This window comes from Notolepis coatsorum (genome assembly GCF_963971535.1).
Source record: "Notolepis coatsorum genome assembly, chromosome: 12".
Taxonomy (NCBI): domain Eukaryota; kingdom Metazoa; phylum Chordata; class Actinopteri; order Aulopiformes; family Paralepididae; genus Notolepis; species Notolepis coatsorum.
The window spans coordinates 68,297,556-68,314,336 of NC_140176.1; the positions used below are offsets into that span (position 1 = coordinate 68,297,556).

Genomic DNA, 16,781 nt, shown 5'->3' on the forward strand with positions numbered 1-16,781 from the left:
TTCGAATTGCAGTCTCCCGTAGGTGCTCTCTTTTGGTTTTGAAAGTGGGTAGTGATTCACATTCCTTTACAGCTGTGGGTAGGGCGTTCCACATTGATGTGGCATAATTGCGAAACGTGTTTAGTCCCTTGTTTGAGCCGAATCTGGGTTTAACATGGTTTGTGGAGCTCCGCGTCGGGCCTAACAACCACCCCTAGGCATGATCTAATGAGTATAACACACTCCTGCGCGTGATGTAATGCTTAAACATAAAATACAAGTAATAGACTATGTGTAGACTAATAAGAAAATGTGTTGACTAAAGACACTAACAACTAACTCGAGTCTGCCTGAACCAGAACTACTTCCAAGGCGATCGCTGTCACTTCTTACAGTAATTCTGGGGACAACTACGATGCTCATGTTCAATACAGTGAGGAATTATACAGACCAAAACAAAAAGTATGTCTCTGTGACTTGTTTTAACGGTCATGTGACTTCTGGGTCACATAACCCCCCAGAGGTATAAGCTGGTGTTGGCTGAATGGACCATACTTATAAGTAGAAGAAATGCATGCATTGGTTTTGGTCATTTCATAGAAAAAGATTACACTGGCCTTATCCTATAATGGGAACTACACCCAATTTAAGAATCCCTACATGCTATTCTTATGGTCTAAGACAGTCCAACAATATTAGTGAGAACAAACAACTCTCTCTCTAATCCAAAGACTGTCATACATATATACATGTCATCATGTATAATGTCTGGAGCTGCTTCATAGAACATGTAATTGGGTAAGATGGTAAAGGTGATACTGAACACCCAGGGGGATGTTCTGAGTATACGGATACATTTTCAATTTCAGAAGTGAAAACACTACCATAGAATAAAGCTAATTTAAGTATAAAAACTCCAATATAGATTATATGGGTCCACAAAGTCTCCAATTCATCATCAGCAGCTCCAGGCTTTACACATGATGACATCGTAACTGTAATTCTCACTTCTCTGGTTTCTGGCTCGGAGCAGTCCGAGATGCTAAAATGAAGTAAGATATAGACAGGAATGACGTGTGTTTCTCTCCCGTGTGTCCCTGCAGGTGTGTCGGCCCAGCTGACTGAAGTGTGTTTCTCTCCTGTGTGTCCCTGCAGGTGTGTCGGCCCAGCTGACTGAAGTGTGTTTCTCTCCTGTGTGTCTCTGCAGGTGTGTCGGCCCAGCTGACTGAAGTGTGTTTCTCTCCTGTGTGTCCCTGCAGGTGTGTCGGCCCAGCTGACTGAAGTGTGTTTCTCTCCTGTGTGTCCCTGCAGGTGTGTCGGCCCAGCTGACTAACACTCGGCTGAGGAGGAACACGTCAGTGGGAACTCCATTCTGGATGGCTCCAGAGGTATGGAACCCACCACATATACAGAGACATGACTCTACATCTCACTCATTACAGACACCTTTTGCTTTTCTGCTTACACTAGGTTGTAAATCATGAATATCAGTACACTATTATATGTTATTATGTGTGTCTTTGCTGTATAATTCTTATCTATAGTGAGTTAAAGGGGAACTAGACTCGATTGCAGAATTCATAAATGTTATTCCTAATGGTCTAAGACTATAGGACATACAGTATTAGTGAACATGAACAACTCTCTCCCAAATGTGCTAAAACTCATATTTGTGATGTCCTTAGGTATAAAGTCTGAAGCTGCTCAATGCATTGGGAAAGATGGTATAGGTCAGTGGTTCTCTGCCCTTCAAGGACCCCCAGATTGATGCACTTTAGTCATCAGAGCAGTCTTATACATTCTCTCATTGGGTTTACAGTACTTATAGGCTATGAAATAATGGTGACATTAAGCTATTCCACATTTTTATGGGGATCCCCTGGAACCCCCTCAAGGACCCCTAGGCGCCCTAGGACCTCAGGTTGAGAACCACTGGTAGAGATGACACTTAGAGCACCCAGGGGATTGTACTGTGTATGAACTAAAACACTACCATAGAATAAAGCTTATTTAGGTATAAATAAGAAACAAACTGTGGGTCCCCATTCATTGTCAATGGAGCAGCTCCAGACTTTATACCTGATGACCAGTGATGCCACAGATTACTTGTAAAAGTAATCTGATTACTGATTACTGATTACTCCTTTAAAAAGTAATCTAAGTTACTTTACTGATTACTTGATTATCAGAGTAACTTAGTTACTTTGAAAGTAACTAGGTTACGAAGTCGTCGTCGTTCCCCCAACAGTTTTTTTTTAAACGCTTTATTGAAAGTGCATAAATTGTTTTTAACTTGTTTCTCTGCACATAACGTAAATTGTTAAACTAGTGCTTCAGCTTCTGTACCATCAAGTATGGTAAAGCAACAGTCTATGATGCTCACAGCATTAGAGCAGCCAGCCAGTGGTTTTACAAAACCAGTGTATCACATCTAACAAATGCAGGCTGAACTATTCAATTATATCAACTGTAACTATTAAATTGTTTTTATAAATGTCTCTCTATAAACATACAATCAGTCTCTCTTTAACATGTAAATTAACTGTAAATCTGGCAAATAAGAGCTTTTGCTCTGCCACCATCAACCCTCCTGTACCTAGTCGAAGCGTCGGCTAGTGTTGTGATTCCAGATGCTTTCAATGCAATTGGATGTGCTGTTTTTAGCGGTAGACAGTATTTTGTTTCCTCCGCCGTGAAGTAGTGATTGAGGCTACGTTTAGACGAGCGTTTTGGGGTGGAATTCTGAACAGAAACCGCAAAAGTCATCTTGCGGTTTCACTTTTAATTTTGCCAAGCGTTTTGGGGTGGAATTCTCCGACGACGGAGCCCTGCTGTCACACGATTGGCGCATATGTCACATGACGTGCTGTGAAGACCCGCCCTACTCTGCCTCTGATTCGCAGACTGTGGATGGGGAATGTGATTGAACCAAAGCAGAGTCACTCACAGACAGAGGGACCAGTCACGCCGCGGGACACATTCTTGTATTTAACCCTTTCACTGCCACACCACGTCACTCCCAAAAGAAAAACAGCTCAAAATGTATTTTTGACTGTCGAAAACGAAATAAAATACTGCATTCCGCCTGCATTATGAATTTATGATGAGATAGTAACGAAATAGTAATGCACAGCCACTTGGACAAGTAACTGCAATCAGATTACTGGCTTTTAAAGATTAACGCGTTAGATTACTATTTTCGGGGAAAAGTAATCAGATTACAATAACGCGTTACTTAGTAACGCGTTACTGGCATCACTGCTGATGACATCACAGGTTTGATACTTACCTCTCTGGTTTCTGGATTATATGAGAGAGTAGCTCATGTTCACAAATATTGATTGAACTTTCCTGGGCCACGGAAAGAACATATTGGAATTCTAAATTGTTATGGCTTATACCTTGAAGTTATTGATTTATAGTTTGAAAATGAGTTGTCTCCAGTTCTTACCTGACTTGCCCAGAACGGCCTTGCAAATCAAACTCATGGCATCAGGTGGAAAAAGGATAATTTTACATAAAGTTTGCCTGCTGCACAAGATTGATGTATTAGAATACTGCACTCTGTCACGTCCGACTGATTTCAATCTGATTTGAGTATAGGATAAACATTCATGACATCCCAAGAAGGAACTCCACCTTCCAGACTTTGCTGCTCTGGGTTGGAAGGTCTCTCAGCTTCAGGAAATCTTGAGTGGGAATTATTGAGAATTAGTTATTTGCACCATAAACGTAATTTAGATTTTTGTTTTTGTAAACATCATTCTGGAAAATATCTCGACATGTAAATACAGCCCCTCTCTGCTGTGTTTTCACACTGGAGAAGATAGACAGCCTCACAGACACTTTAAATTAACGGGTGAGTTCAATGATACATTATTATCTTTGCAAAATTTACACCATTTCTGTTAGTTCTTGCTTGCGCCTTTTTCCAGGGCTAGACAATACGACATAAACAACATTGGTCCTCATTCTCGAATGGACATACTCTACGTGAAATTAACAAGGAATTACAAGGAATTCCTTCGTAACTCGATTGACGTACTTATTCGGCATTCTCGAATGGCTTCGTATTGTAAATTCGTTGTAGGATTTATGTAGGATTTACAAACTCGAAAAGGCAGTCGTAACTCATAAGTTGGACAGACCGGTGTGCGACCATGTTTTCAAAGTCCTTGGGGATTGCCGTCACTTCGATAGACAGACATCCGTGGAATTAAATAATTATAATGATAATAAATACGACACTTTTGTATAATTAACAATTACGTTTTACAAACCATGTCCGAGAAACAGCTTGGTGATGATGCATAAAGCAGATGCACTCAGCGCGCACACACACACACACTTTATGAATGTAATGTAATGAATCGTTACAGTAGGCTTATATTATTTTAATGACTTGTTTTATTAGAAAGTATATGGAAGTCATACTGTAGAACTGTGTGTGTGTGTGTGTGTGTGTGTGTGTGTGTGTGTGTGTGTGTGTGTGTGTGTGTGTGTGTGTGTGTGTGTGTGTGTGTGTGTGTGTGTGTGTGTGTGTGTGTGTGTGTGTGTGTGTGTGTGTGTGTGTGTGTGTGTGTGTGTGTGCTGAGTGCATCTGTCTCCGAATCGAAGTGACACAATCACCGTAATTTATCCGAAATGAAGCCTTTAACCAGTTTAATCACTGGTGCGCTTCTGCGCTACTTGTTGAATACAAGGGTCAGCACAGTAGAGATGCAATGCAGACCCTCTCACTTCCGTTTTGCACACGGCCCTGGCCTTATAAGGAGCTGGCGGGGCGTGTCTGTATGCAAATTCAGGTATACAGAAACACGCTTCCAGTTTAAGAATGAGTGACGTACTTCATTCAGCGGAGCACAGCTGCAAACATTTTGCCCACTTACGAAGATCGTTTCACGCATTCAGGAATCCGGAGGAGGATTTTTGTAAATTTGTTAGTACGACATATACAAATACCAAGATATTTACAAAGGTACTTACGAACCATTATTCTTTGTATAATGGTACATTTTTTGAGTAGTAGCATTATTAGCTCAAAGTAAAAAAAAAATCCATGTGCAGTCAGTCATTAGACAGATCTATATGTATTATATATACAGTGTATGTATATGTAGCTATATTCCATACCCCGTGGTACAGTATGTAGACATGTACAATACAATGTGTGTCTGGGATCTGTTTTGATAATATAATGAAAGGGTTATGACTTGTTTTGACATAATCTGCATGCAGCTGCACCCACTGAGAATTGGGAATGGCTGTTTCATTTATGTCACCATTATAAACAAATTGGCCGAAGTCGGCTTTCCTTCCACTTAACACCCCTGCAAAAAAAGATACAACCCTCCCAGGACAGATACCGATGGTAAAACATTTCAGATGCTTGGGAGTGGAAATATTCCCTACCATAAGACAAACGGTGAAGTACAACTACACAAAAATCCAAAACAAAATCAAAGACGACCTTGATAGATGGGCAAAACTTAAGAACACAGTACAAGCACGGATATCAATAGTTAAGATGGATGTACTACCTAAAATCAACTTCTTCTGTTCAATGCTACCGTTACCCCCTCCAGAGGGTTACTGGAAAAGATTACACTCCTCCACATACAAATTTATTTGGAATAACAAACCACCACGTATAAAAAGATCCACCGCACAGAGAAATAAAGCAGATGGTGGCATGGCATTTCCAGATTTTTTCCTATATTTTAAGGCGTACTCATTAAGTCCATTGACAACATGGTTTGACTCCCTAGCATTAGCATCTTGGAGAAAAATAGAAGAAAACATAGTAGCCCCACATAGACTGAAGGACATAGCATACACTAAACTACCAATCAAGCACTGTGAACGAAAATTTGGCCCCATAATTACTCATGCGATCCGGATATGGCGTGAATCACAAAAAAAAAATCCTAACCCACAAGAATGGCACAATCATACTCCCTTATTCAATAACAATGCTCTCTTAATTGGAAAACGACCTATAATATTCCCTATATGGGAAGAGCAAGGCATACACTCATTAGGGGATGTTTTTAACAAACAGGGTTTTTGTAGTGATAAAGAAATACGCAAAAAATTTAATCTCACCAAGTCCACATGGCTTTTTCACAAACAGTTAGAGCTATGTTTGAAGTCTCACGGTGTTCCATTAGACAGACCAATTGAACATCACAGATACCACAAATTCTTCTACTCAAGAGAGACATCGAGAGGTTTTGTTTCAGAATTTTATCATCAATTACTAACGTCCTCGTATGAAACCCTCCAACTTGACTCTGTCTGGAGGAGGGATATACCAGACCTGGAAAATGACTTTGATTGGCAAGGAGCCTGGGCAAATGTCCGACTTACATCAAGGAACCCGGATCATCAACAAATCAATCTTAACTATATTCATAGGACATACTTGACTCCTATAAGACTGTGCCGAATGGGGCTCAAACAAGATTCCAAATGCACCCAATGTACAAATGGGGACGAAGGGACATTTATGCACATGTATTGGGACTGCTCACCAGTTAAGGCATTCTGGAAAGATGTGACCCAACAAATATCAAAACTCGTATCTTGGAATGTACCTGTACACCCCTCGGTATTGCTGTTGAATGATGTTTTTGAATTTGCAGTGAATCCACAGCTAAAGAGATTGGTTTTATCGGGTATCACAGTAGCCAAAAAGCTGATCGCATCACGCTGGTTTCAACCGGAAAAAATTTGCCGTAAAGTTTGGTTTCTTACATATCTCGATGTAATTTACCATGAAATATCTACAGCAAGAATTCTGGGTCTCAATGAATCCAAAATGTCAATGTGGTTAGAAGTGGTGGAGAGAATAAAAGCTAGCTTATAATGGTAGTGTCTGGTTAGGTGCGAGGGATAGTGGAGGTACTTCTCAAGGTGGGGTCCGGGAGGGGGGGGTTCGAGCTGAGCATATGTGTGTAGGTTTTTTTTTTTTAGATAACAGGTATTATGGGTATATCTTATATAAAACAACTAACCAAAAGGTGATCTCATTGGATGTGCCCTGACAATTAATGCTTGTATATCTTATTGTGTGTTGTCATGTTTGTTTATATGTTTGTTTAAAAAATAATAAAAAAATAAAATACAAAAAAAAACTATTTGGTATTGAGAGTGTGTGTGTGTGTGTGTGTGTGTGTGTGTGTGTGTGTGTGTGTGTGTGTGTGTGTGTGTGTGTGTGTGTGTGTGTGTGTGTGTGTGTGTGTGTGTGTGTGTGTGTGTGTGTGTGTGTGTGTGTGTGTGTGTGTGTGTGTGTGTGTGTGTGTGTGTGTGTGTGTGTGTGTGTGTGCGTGCGTGCGTGCGTGCGTGCGTGCGTGTGTGTCCGTGTGTGTGTACACGTGCCCACAGCAGATGTTGATCAGAGTGTGTGTGTGTGACCTCACATCTGTGTCGTGACATATTACCCAATGCCAGATGTTTGTTTACACTAGAGAAGCATGTGTCACTCTCTCTTGGTGTGTGTGTCTGCGTGTGTCTGTGTGTGTCTGTGTATGTCTATGTGCGTGCATGTACATGTATGTCTCAGGTAATAGCGTGTGAGCAGCAGCTGGACTCCACGTACGATGCTCGTTGCGATGTCTGGTCCCTGGGCATCACTGCCATAGAGCTGGGTGATGGAGACCCGCCCCTCTCTGAGCTCCACCCAATGAGAGCTCTCTTCAAAATACCCAGGTGAGGCTCCAGCGAATAGACTATAAGCCGTGTCATTTGAATGTCTACAGGCAATTCAGTCAATTGAAAGTTGTTGTTGTTTTTCACGTTATAATTTCACAAGCTGGTCAAGGTAGCCAAAATAGTCAGAGATGATTGATTGATTGATTGATTGATTGATTGATTGATTGAAAACTTTATTAACAGATTGCAGAATGGGTACAATACAGTACGGCTCAATACATACAATTATTAAGGGGATGCAGACCAGAGAAAGACTTTCGTCTTGTACGCTCATAGAGGGAATCTTCCTAATTATAATATTAATGTGAATATTGTGGTAAAATCAATGTATTATTAATGAGAATGTGAAGCTGACGGACACTGGCTCATTGCCCCATGGCAGTCCACTATGAGTCATAACACAAAGAGGTCTAAACCTTATTCAAAGGTGCATGTCATTTACTAGACAGACCAAGCCAATAAAAAGCACTAAATCATAACTCTAACCTGCATTATAGCTCTATAGCCTTTCCCAAGCACCTCCACAAGATCCAAAGCAAACAAAAATTACGTGTCCGTGTAGTTTGTACTAAATTAACTACTTTCTTTCCAATATTGCGCACACGTAGACACTAGTGATGTGACGATTCATCGATTTGCATCGGTGCGCCGGCATACACGTTCACGATGCGAGTGCACCGGTGGAATATGTCCGCATCGGCAAAATTTCAGGCTGAACTCGCGATGCATCTTGTTGTAGCGTCTTTGCATCGGTCAAAAACCGATGCATTCATATAATTTCCTCTCATCCACTTCTGTCAGCAGTGCACTGTGACTGCACACACACAGCAGATACTATTGCTTCGCTACTACAGAAGGCGAGAGCCGCATCACAGTTATCAACAAACAGTGGAAGTCGAGGAGACATGAATAGAATTGATTAAGATGGCTAACGCTAGTTTTGATTGATTGATTGAAAACTTTATTAACAGATTGCAGAATGGGTACAGTACAGTACAGCACACTGTACAACTATACAAACAAAACTGTACATTGGAATATTGACACGACCATACTTGGTAATTTACTGTACATTGGAGGGGGTTGTGTTAGGACATTTACAGGGGCCAGTTTCGAATTGCAGTCTCCCGTAGGTGTATTTTTAGAGTGTTTTTGAAAGTGGGTAGTGATTCACATTCCTTTACAGCTTTGGGTAGGGCGTTCCACATTGATGTGGCATAATTGCGAAAGGTGTTTAGTCCCTTGTTTGAGACAAATCTGGGTTTAACATGATTTGTGGAGCTCCCTCTGGTGTTGTGATCGTGGTATTCACTGACCTTTGGGAAGTATTTTGACATGTACATGGGTACCTTGGTCGTGTAGTGTATCTTGTAGACCAGGGTGAGGTGGGTTCTAGGAGTAAGGTCAAGCAGTAGTCTGACCAGTTTGTTTTGAGATGTTTGTAATTTTGTTTTTAGCGCCTTTGAGGTGCTTTGGTACCATGAGGTGCAAGCATAGTCGTAGTACCCTTGAATGAGTGCTCCTGCCAGAGTCTTCAGGGTATTCTTGTTTACCAGTGAGGAGATCCGGTACAAGAATCGAGTTTGTTGGTTGACTTTTTTTATTACATTGGATGCCATTTTGTCACAGGAAAGATTTGCCTCTAGGATGGAACCCAGCTAACGCTAAACTAGTGTCTAACTAACTAACGTGACTCTGCAACACCAGAGTTCCATTAGTGAGGAGGGGGGGGGGGGGGTATATTGAAGACGCTTGACAACAGGGGTTCAAAGATAACTTCACATTTATTGGCAATTCGTTTCTTAATTATCGGGCATCCAGGCAGGCTCCGTGTGTTGTTGACGTGTGGACAAGGACATCCTAGTCTAGTGTGTGTGACATCATCAACTGTCAACGGCAACTCAGACGGGGAGGGGCTCTCTCTCTCTCTCTCTCTCTCTCTCTCTCTCTCTCTCTCTCTCTCTCTCTCTCTCTCTCTCTCTCTCTCTCTCTCTCTCTCTCTCTCTCTCTCTCTCTCTCTCTCTCTCTCTCTCTCTCTCTCTCTCTCTCTCTCTCTCTCTCTGTTCAATGATTTAAAGTGGCCAAACGTTACAATATAAATAACGTTTATATAAATAAATCATTAAGTCTGCTATAAGCCATCATCCCTTTGTGTATGATTATTATTGTCTCACAGTAGTGTGTATATACATTGTGTGTGTGTTTTTAGCTAAAGTGGATAGAAAAGACAGTTTATGCAAAAGTCTTCTTAGGCACCCAAGAGTCCTCTACAGTATGTCCTCTACAGTATGTCCCCTACAGTATGTCCCCTACAGTATGTCCTCTACAGTATGTCCTCTACAGTCTGTCCTCTACAGTATGTCCTCTAGTCTATAGTATGTCCCCTACAGTCTGTCCTCTACAGTATGACCTCTACAGTATGTCCTCTACAGTATGTCCCCTACAGTATGTCCTCTACAGTCAGTCCTCTACAGTATGTCCTCTACAGTATGTCCTCTACAGTTTGTCCTCTACAGTATGTCCTCTACAGTATGTCCTCTACAGTCTGTCCTCTACAGTCTGTCCCCTACAGTATGTCCTCTACAGTCTGTCCTCTACAGTCTGTCCTCTACAGTCTGTCCTCTACAGTCTGTCCTCTACAGTATGTCCTCTACAGTCTGTCCTCTACAGTCTGTCCTCTACAGTATGTCCCCTACAGTATGTCCCCTACAGTATGTCCTCTACAGTATGTCCTCTACAGTATGTCCTCTACAGTCTGTCCTCTACAGTATGTCCTCTACAGTATGACCTCTACAGTCTGTCCTCTACAGTATGTCCTCTACAGTCTGTCCTCTACAGTATGTCCCCTACAGTATGTCCTCTACAGTCTGTCCTCTACAGTATGTCCTCTACAGTATGTCCCCTACAGTATGTCCTCTACAGTATGTCCCCTACAGTATGTCCCCTACAGTATGTCCTCTACAGTCTGTCCCCTACAGTATGTCCTCTACAGTCTGTCCTCTACAGTATGTCCTCTACAGTCTGTCCTCTACAGTCTGTCCCCTACAGTATGTCCTCTACAGTATGTCATCTACAGTCTGTCCTCTACAGTCTGTCCTCTACAGTCCTCTACAGTCTGTCCCCTACAGTCTGTCCTCTACAGTCTGTCCCCTACAGTATGTCCTCTACAGTCTATCATCTACAGTCTGTCCCCTACAGTATGTCCTCTACAGTCTGTCCTCTACAGTATGTCCTCTACAGTATGTCCCCTACAGTATGTCCCCTACAGTATGTCCTCTACAGTCTGTCCTCTACAGTCTGTCCTCTACAGTATGTCCTCTACAGTCTGTCCTCTACAGTCTGTCCTCTACAGTCTGTCCTCTACAGTATGTCCTCTACAGTATGTCCTCTACAGTATGTCCCCTACAGTCTGTCCTCTACAGTATGTCCCCTACAGTCTGTCCTCTACAGTATGTCCCCTACAGTATGTCCTCTACAGTATGTCCTCTACAGTATGTCCTCTACAGTATGTCCCCTACAGTATGTCCCCTACAGTATGTCCCCTACAGTATGTCCTTTACAGTCTGTCCTCTACAGTATGTCCCCTACAGTATGTCCTTTACAGTCTGTCCTCTACAGTATGTCCCCTACAGTATGTCCTCTACAGTATGTCCTCTACAGTATGTCCTCTACAGTTTGTCCCCTACAGTATGTCCTCTACAGTATGCCCTCTACAGTATGTCCTCTACAGTATGTCCCCTACAGTATGTCCTCTACAGTCTGTCCTCTACAGTATGTCCCCTACAGTATGTCCTCTACAGCAGTGGTTCCCAACCTTTTTCCCCCCAGGGACCCCCAAACATCTCTGATGAAATTCGCGGACCCCCTCCTAATAAGATACCATAAAATACTTTTTTTTTTTCATTTTAATAACAAACTGCTTATACACAGGCATATGCATCACAATTAGACCCACTATGCTTCTTTGACTTGTGCCTTCAATCAACAAATCTCATCTTGCACCATATGCATTTCAAAATGTTTGGCCAATATTCAAATGCTGTATTCATCCTCTCAAATCAGGCCCTAATGGTGAACGGTTTGCATTTATGGAACAAATCAATGCAACAAATTAAACTAAATATGAGACAGGAAATTCCAATCAGTAGCAGAGAGAATCTGTCCTAGCTGGGTTTAATACCTTTTTTTTGTCATTTTAATAACAAACTGCTTATACACAGGCATATGCATCACAATTAGACCCACTATGCTTCTTTAACTTGTGCCTTCAATCAACAAATCTCATCTTGCACCATATGCATTTCAAAATGTTTGGCCAATATTCAAATCCTGTATTCATCCTCTCAAATCAGTCCCTAATGGTGAACGGTTTGCATTTATGGAACAAATCAATGCAACAAATTAAACTAAATATGAGACAGGAAATTCCAATCAGTAGCAGAGAGAATCTGTCCTAGCTGGGTTTAATACCTTTTTTTTGTCATTTTAATAACAAACTGCTTATACACAGGCATATGCATCATAATTAGACCCACTATGCTTCTTTGACTTGTGCCTTCAATCAACAAATCTAATCTTGCACCATATGTATTTCAAAATTTTGGCCAATATTCAAATCCTGTATTCATCCTCTCAAATCAGGCCCTAATGGTGAACGGTTTGCATTTATGTTGAATGAAGTAAGAATCCACTGCAGTAAAAATATCCTCACCTCGAGTGGTGGTAGTAAGGTTGACTGACATGAGAATGTCCTGCTTCAGATCCTCATTTTCGATATATTGCACATAAACGATGAGCACAGCCTCGTCTGCGACAGTTGTAGTTTCATCAAGTTGTATGGCAAATGGACCCTTTCTAAGCTTTTCTGACAGCTGCTGCTCGCAATCACTTGACATCTTATCAATTCGGTCTTTCACTACATTGTTCGAGAGTGGTACTGATTTTAGTTTATCCGCCACCTGTGGGCCGCACAGTTTCTAAACCATTTTGATGCAGGCTGGTTTGATGAGCTGCTCGCCAATATTGTGCGGTTTCTTTGCTTTTGCAATTAAAAGCGAACACTCAAAGGAGGCTTCGGTAGCCTTCTGTAAATCACTGCCACCCCTGCTCCACGCTACTCTAACATCAACAGGCTTGTTCGCCTTGAGAGACTGTTCTTTCCTCCGAAAAAAGTCCGGATCCTTCCCAACGGTTTCTGGGTGCTTAGACGCCTGATGTCTCTTCAGCTTGCTGGGCTTCAGGCTCGAGTTTGCCAACTTTTCTCCACAAATCACACACTCAGGTCGTTTGTCTGGTCCCTCAGTGAAGCCCATGGTGATGTAATTTTCGCGATTGCTGTAGGTCCTAACTTTTTTTGCAGATGAGCTGCCGTCATCTCCTTTTCGTTTGTCACACATTTTCGCCTCTGGCGGCTGACTGCAGACGAGCCGAGAAAGTTAACTAGCGTGCTAGGCTAGCTACAGAAAGTGATACAGTCAACTGATTCGCGTTTTAGCGGCTACCCGGTAGCCTACTGTTAACGTTCAAAAATCATGTCTAGATGTTTATTTATTTATCTTTATTTTTTATTGTAGTGGAGAGACTATTCATGCTTCTGATGATAAAAATATGCTAATAAAATATTTATCTGAAAAAGAAAAAAAAAATTAAAAAAAAAGAAAAAAAAAATACCTCAAATCATCTGTGGTCTGGCGGACCCCCTGCGCCCCCTGGCGGACCAAAAAAGGTCCGCGGACCCCAGGTTGGGAATCACTGCTCTACAGTATGTCCTCTACAGTATGTCCTCTACAGTCTGTCCCCTACAGTATGTCCTCTACAGTATGTCCTCTACAGTATGTCCCCTACAGTATGTCCTCTACAGTCTGTCCCCTACAGTATGTCCTCTACAGTCTGTCCCCTACAGTATGTCCTCTACAGTATGTCCTCTACAGTATGTCCTCTACAGTATGTCCTCTACAGTATGTCCTCTACAGTTTGTCCCCTACAGTCTGTCCTCTACAGTCTGTCCTCTACAGTATGTCCTCTACAGTATGTCCCCTACAGTATGTCATCTACAGTATGTCCTCTACAGTATGTCCTCTACAGTATGTCCCCTACAGTATGTCATCTACAGTATGTCCTCTACAGTATATCCCCTACAGTATGTCATCTACAGTATGTCCTCTACAGTATGTCCTCTACAGTATGTCCCCTACAGTCTGTCCTCTACAGTATGTCCTCTACAGTATGTCCTCTACAGTATGTCCTCTACAGTCTGTCCTCTACAGTATGTCCTTTACAGTATGTCCCCTACAGTCTGTCCTCTACAGTATGTCCTCTACAGTATGTCCTCTACAGTATGTTCTCTACAGTCTGTCCTCTACAGTATGTCCCCTACAGTATGTCCTCTACAGTATGTCCTCTACAGTATGTCCCCTACAGTATGTCCTCTACAGTCTGTCCCCTACAGTATGTCCTCTACAGTATGTCCTCTACAGTATGTCCCCTACAGTATGTCCCCTACAGTATGTCCTCTACAGTCTGTCCTCTACAGTATGTCATCTACAGTATGTCCTCTACAGTATGTCCTCTACAGTATGTCCCCTACAGTATGTCCCCTACAGTATGTCCTCTACAGTCTGTCCTCTACAGTATGTCCTCTACAGTCTGTCCTCTACAGTCTGTCCTCTACAGTCTGTCCTCTACAGTCTGTCCTCTACAGTCTGTCCTCTACAGTATGTCCTCTACAGTATGTCCTCTACAGTCTGTCCTCTACAGTATGTCCTCTACAGTCTGTCCTCTACAGTATGTCCTCTACAGTCTGTCCTCTACAGTATGTCCCCTACAGTATGTCCTCTACAGTATGTCCTCTACAGTATGTCCTCTACAGTCTGTCCTCTACAGTCTGTCCTCTACAGTATGTCCTCTACAGTCTGTCCTCTACAGTATGTCCTCTACAGTATGTCCCCTACAGTATGTCCCCTACAGTATGTCCTCTACAGTCTGTCCTCTACAGTCTGTCCTCTACAGTATGTCCCCTACAGTATGTCCCCTACAGTATGTCCTCTACAGTTTGTCCTCTACAGTATGTCCCCTACAGTATGTCCTCTACAGTCTGTCCTCTACAGTCTGTCCTCTACAGTATGTCCCCTACAGTATGTCCTCTACAGTCTGTCCTCTACAGTCTGTCCTCTACAGTATGTCCTCTACAGTCTGTCCTCTACAGTCTGTCCCCTACAGTATGTCCCCTACAGTATGTCCTCTACAGTCTGTCCTCTACAGTCTGTCCTCTACAGTATGTCCCCTACAGTCTGTCCCCTACAGTATGTCCTCTACAGTCTGTCCTCTACAGTCTGTCCCCTACAGTATGTCCTCTACAGTATGTTCTCTACAGTCTGTCCTCTACAGTATGTCCCCTACAGTATGTCCTCTACAGTATGTCCTCTACAGTATGTCCCCTACAGTATGTCCTCTACAGTCTGTCCCCTACAGTATGTCCTCTACAGTATGTCCTCTACAGTATGTCCCCTACAGTATGTCCTCTACAGTATGTCCCCTACAGTATGTCCTCTACAGTCTGTCCTCTACAGTATGTCCTCTACAGTCTGTCCTCTACAGTGTGTCCTCTACAGTCTGTCCTCTACAGTATGTCCCCTACAGTATGTCCCCTACAGTATGTCCTCTACAGTATGTCCCCTACAGTATGTCCTCTACAGTATGTCCTCTACAGTATGTCCTCTACAGTATGTCCTCTACAGTATGTCCCCTACAGTATGTCCTCTACAGTATGTCCTCTACAGTATGTCCCCTACAGTATGTCCTCTACAGTATGTCCCCTACAGTATGTCCTCTACAGTATGTCCTCTACAGTATGTCCTCTACAGTATGTCCTCTACAGTATGTCCCCTACAGTATGTCCTCTACAGTCTGTCCCCTACAGTATGTCCTCTACAGTATGTCCTCTACAGTATGTCCTCTACAGTCTGTCCTCTACAGTATGTCCTCTACAGTATGTCCTCTACAGTCTGTCCTCTACAGTATGTCCCCTACAGTATGTCCTCTACAGTATGTCCTCTACAGTATGTCCTCTACAGTCTGTCCTCTACAGTCTGTCCTCTACAGTATGTCCTCTACAGTCTGTCCTCTACAGTATGTCCTCTACAGTCTGTCCCCTACAGTATGTCCCCTACAGTATGTCCTCTACAGTCTGTCCTCTACAGTCTGTCCTCTACAGTATGTCCCCTACAGTATGTCCCCTACAGTATGTCCTCTACAGTTTGTCCTCTACAGTATGTCCCCTACAGTATGTCCTCTACAGTCTGTCCTCTACAGTCTGTCCTCTACAGTATGTCCCCTACAGTATGTCCTCTACAGTATGTCCTCTACAGTCTGTCCCCTACAGTATGTCCTCTACAGTATGTTCTCTACAGTCTGTCCTCTACAGTATGTCCCCTACAGTATGTCCTCTACAGTATGTCCTCTACAGTCTGTCCTCTACAGTATGTCCCCTACAGTATGTCCTCTACAGTATGTCCTCTACAGTATGTCCCCTACAGTATGTCCTCTACAGTCTGTCCCCTACAGTATGTCCTCTACAGTATGTCCTCTACAGTATGTCCCCTACAGTATGTCCCCTACAGTATGTCCTCTACAGTCTGTCCTCTACAGTATGTCCTCTACAGTCTGTCCTCTACAGTCTGTCCTCTACAGTATGTCCCCTACAGTATGTCCTCTACAGTATGTCCTCTACAGTCTGTCCTCTACAGTCTGTCCTCTACAGTATGTCCCCTACAGTATGTCCTCTACAGTCTGTCCTCTACAGTCTGTCCCCTACAGTATGTCCTCTACAGTATGTCCTCTACAGTATGTCCTCTACAGTCTGTCCTCTACAGTCTGTCCTCTACAGTATGTCCCCTACAGTATGTCCCCTACAGTATGTCCTCTACAGTCTGTCCTCTACAGTATGTCCTCTACAGTATGTCCTCTACAGTATGTCCCCTACAGTATGTCCCCTACAGTATGTCCTCTACAGTATGTCCTCTACAGTATGTCCCCTATAGTCTGTCCTCTACAGTCTGTCCTCTACAGTATGTCCCCTACAGTATGTCCTC

The 16,781-nt window shown here is 42.7% G+C and overlaps 1 protein-coding gene across 1 annotated transcript in view; it reads left to right on the plus strand.

Moving 5' to 3' along the window:
* The window catches only part of myo3a (myosin IIIA), a 214,712-nt gene that overhangs the window by 92,471 nt on the left and 105,460 nt on the right, over positions 1-16,781 (plus strand). The window contains exons 6-7 of the mRNA XM_084326257.1: positions 1,291-1,367; positions 7,544-7,689. Of these exons, the coding sequence (XP_084182383.1) occupies positions 1,291-1,367; positions 7,544-7,689 (223 nt within the window). The remainder of the gene's footprint in view (positions 1-1,290; positions 1,368-7,543; positions 7,690-16,781) is intronic.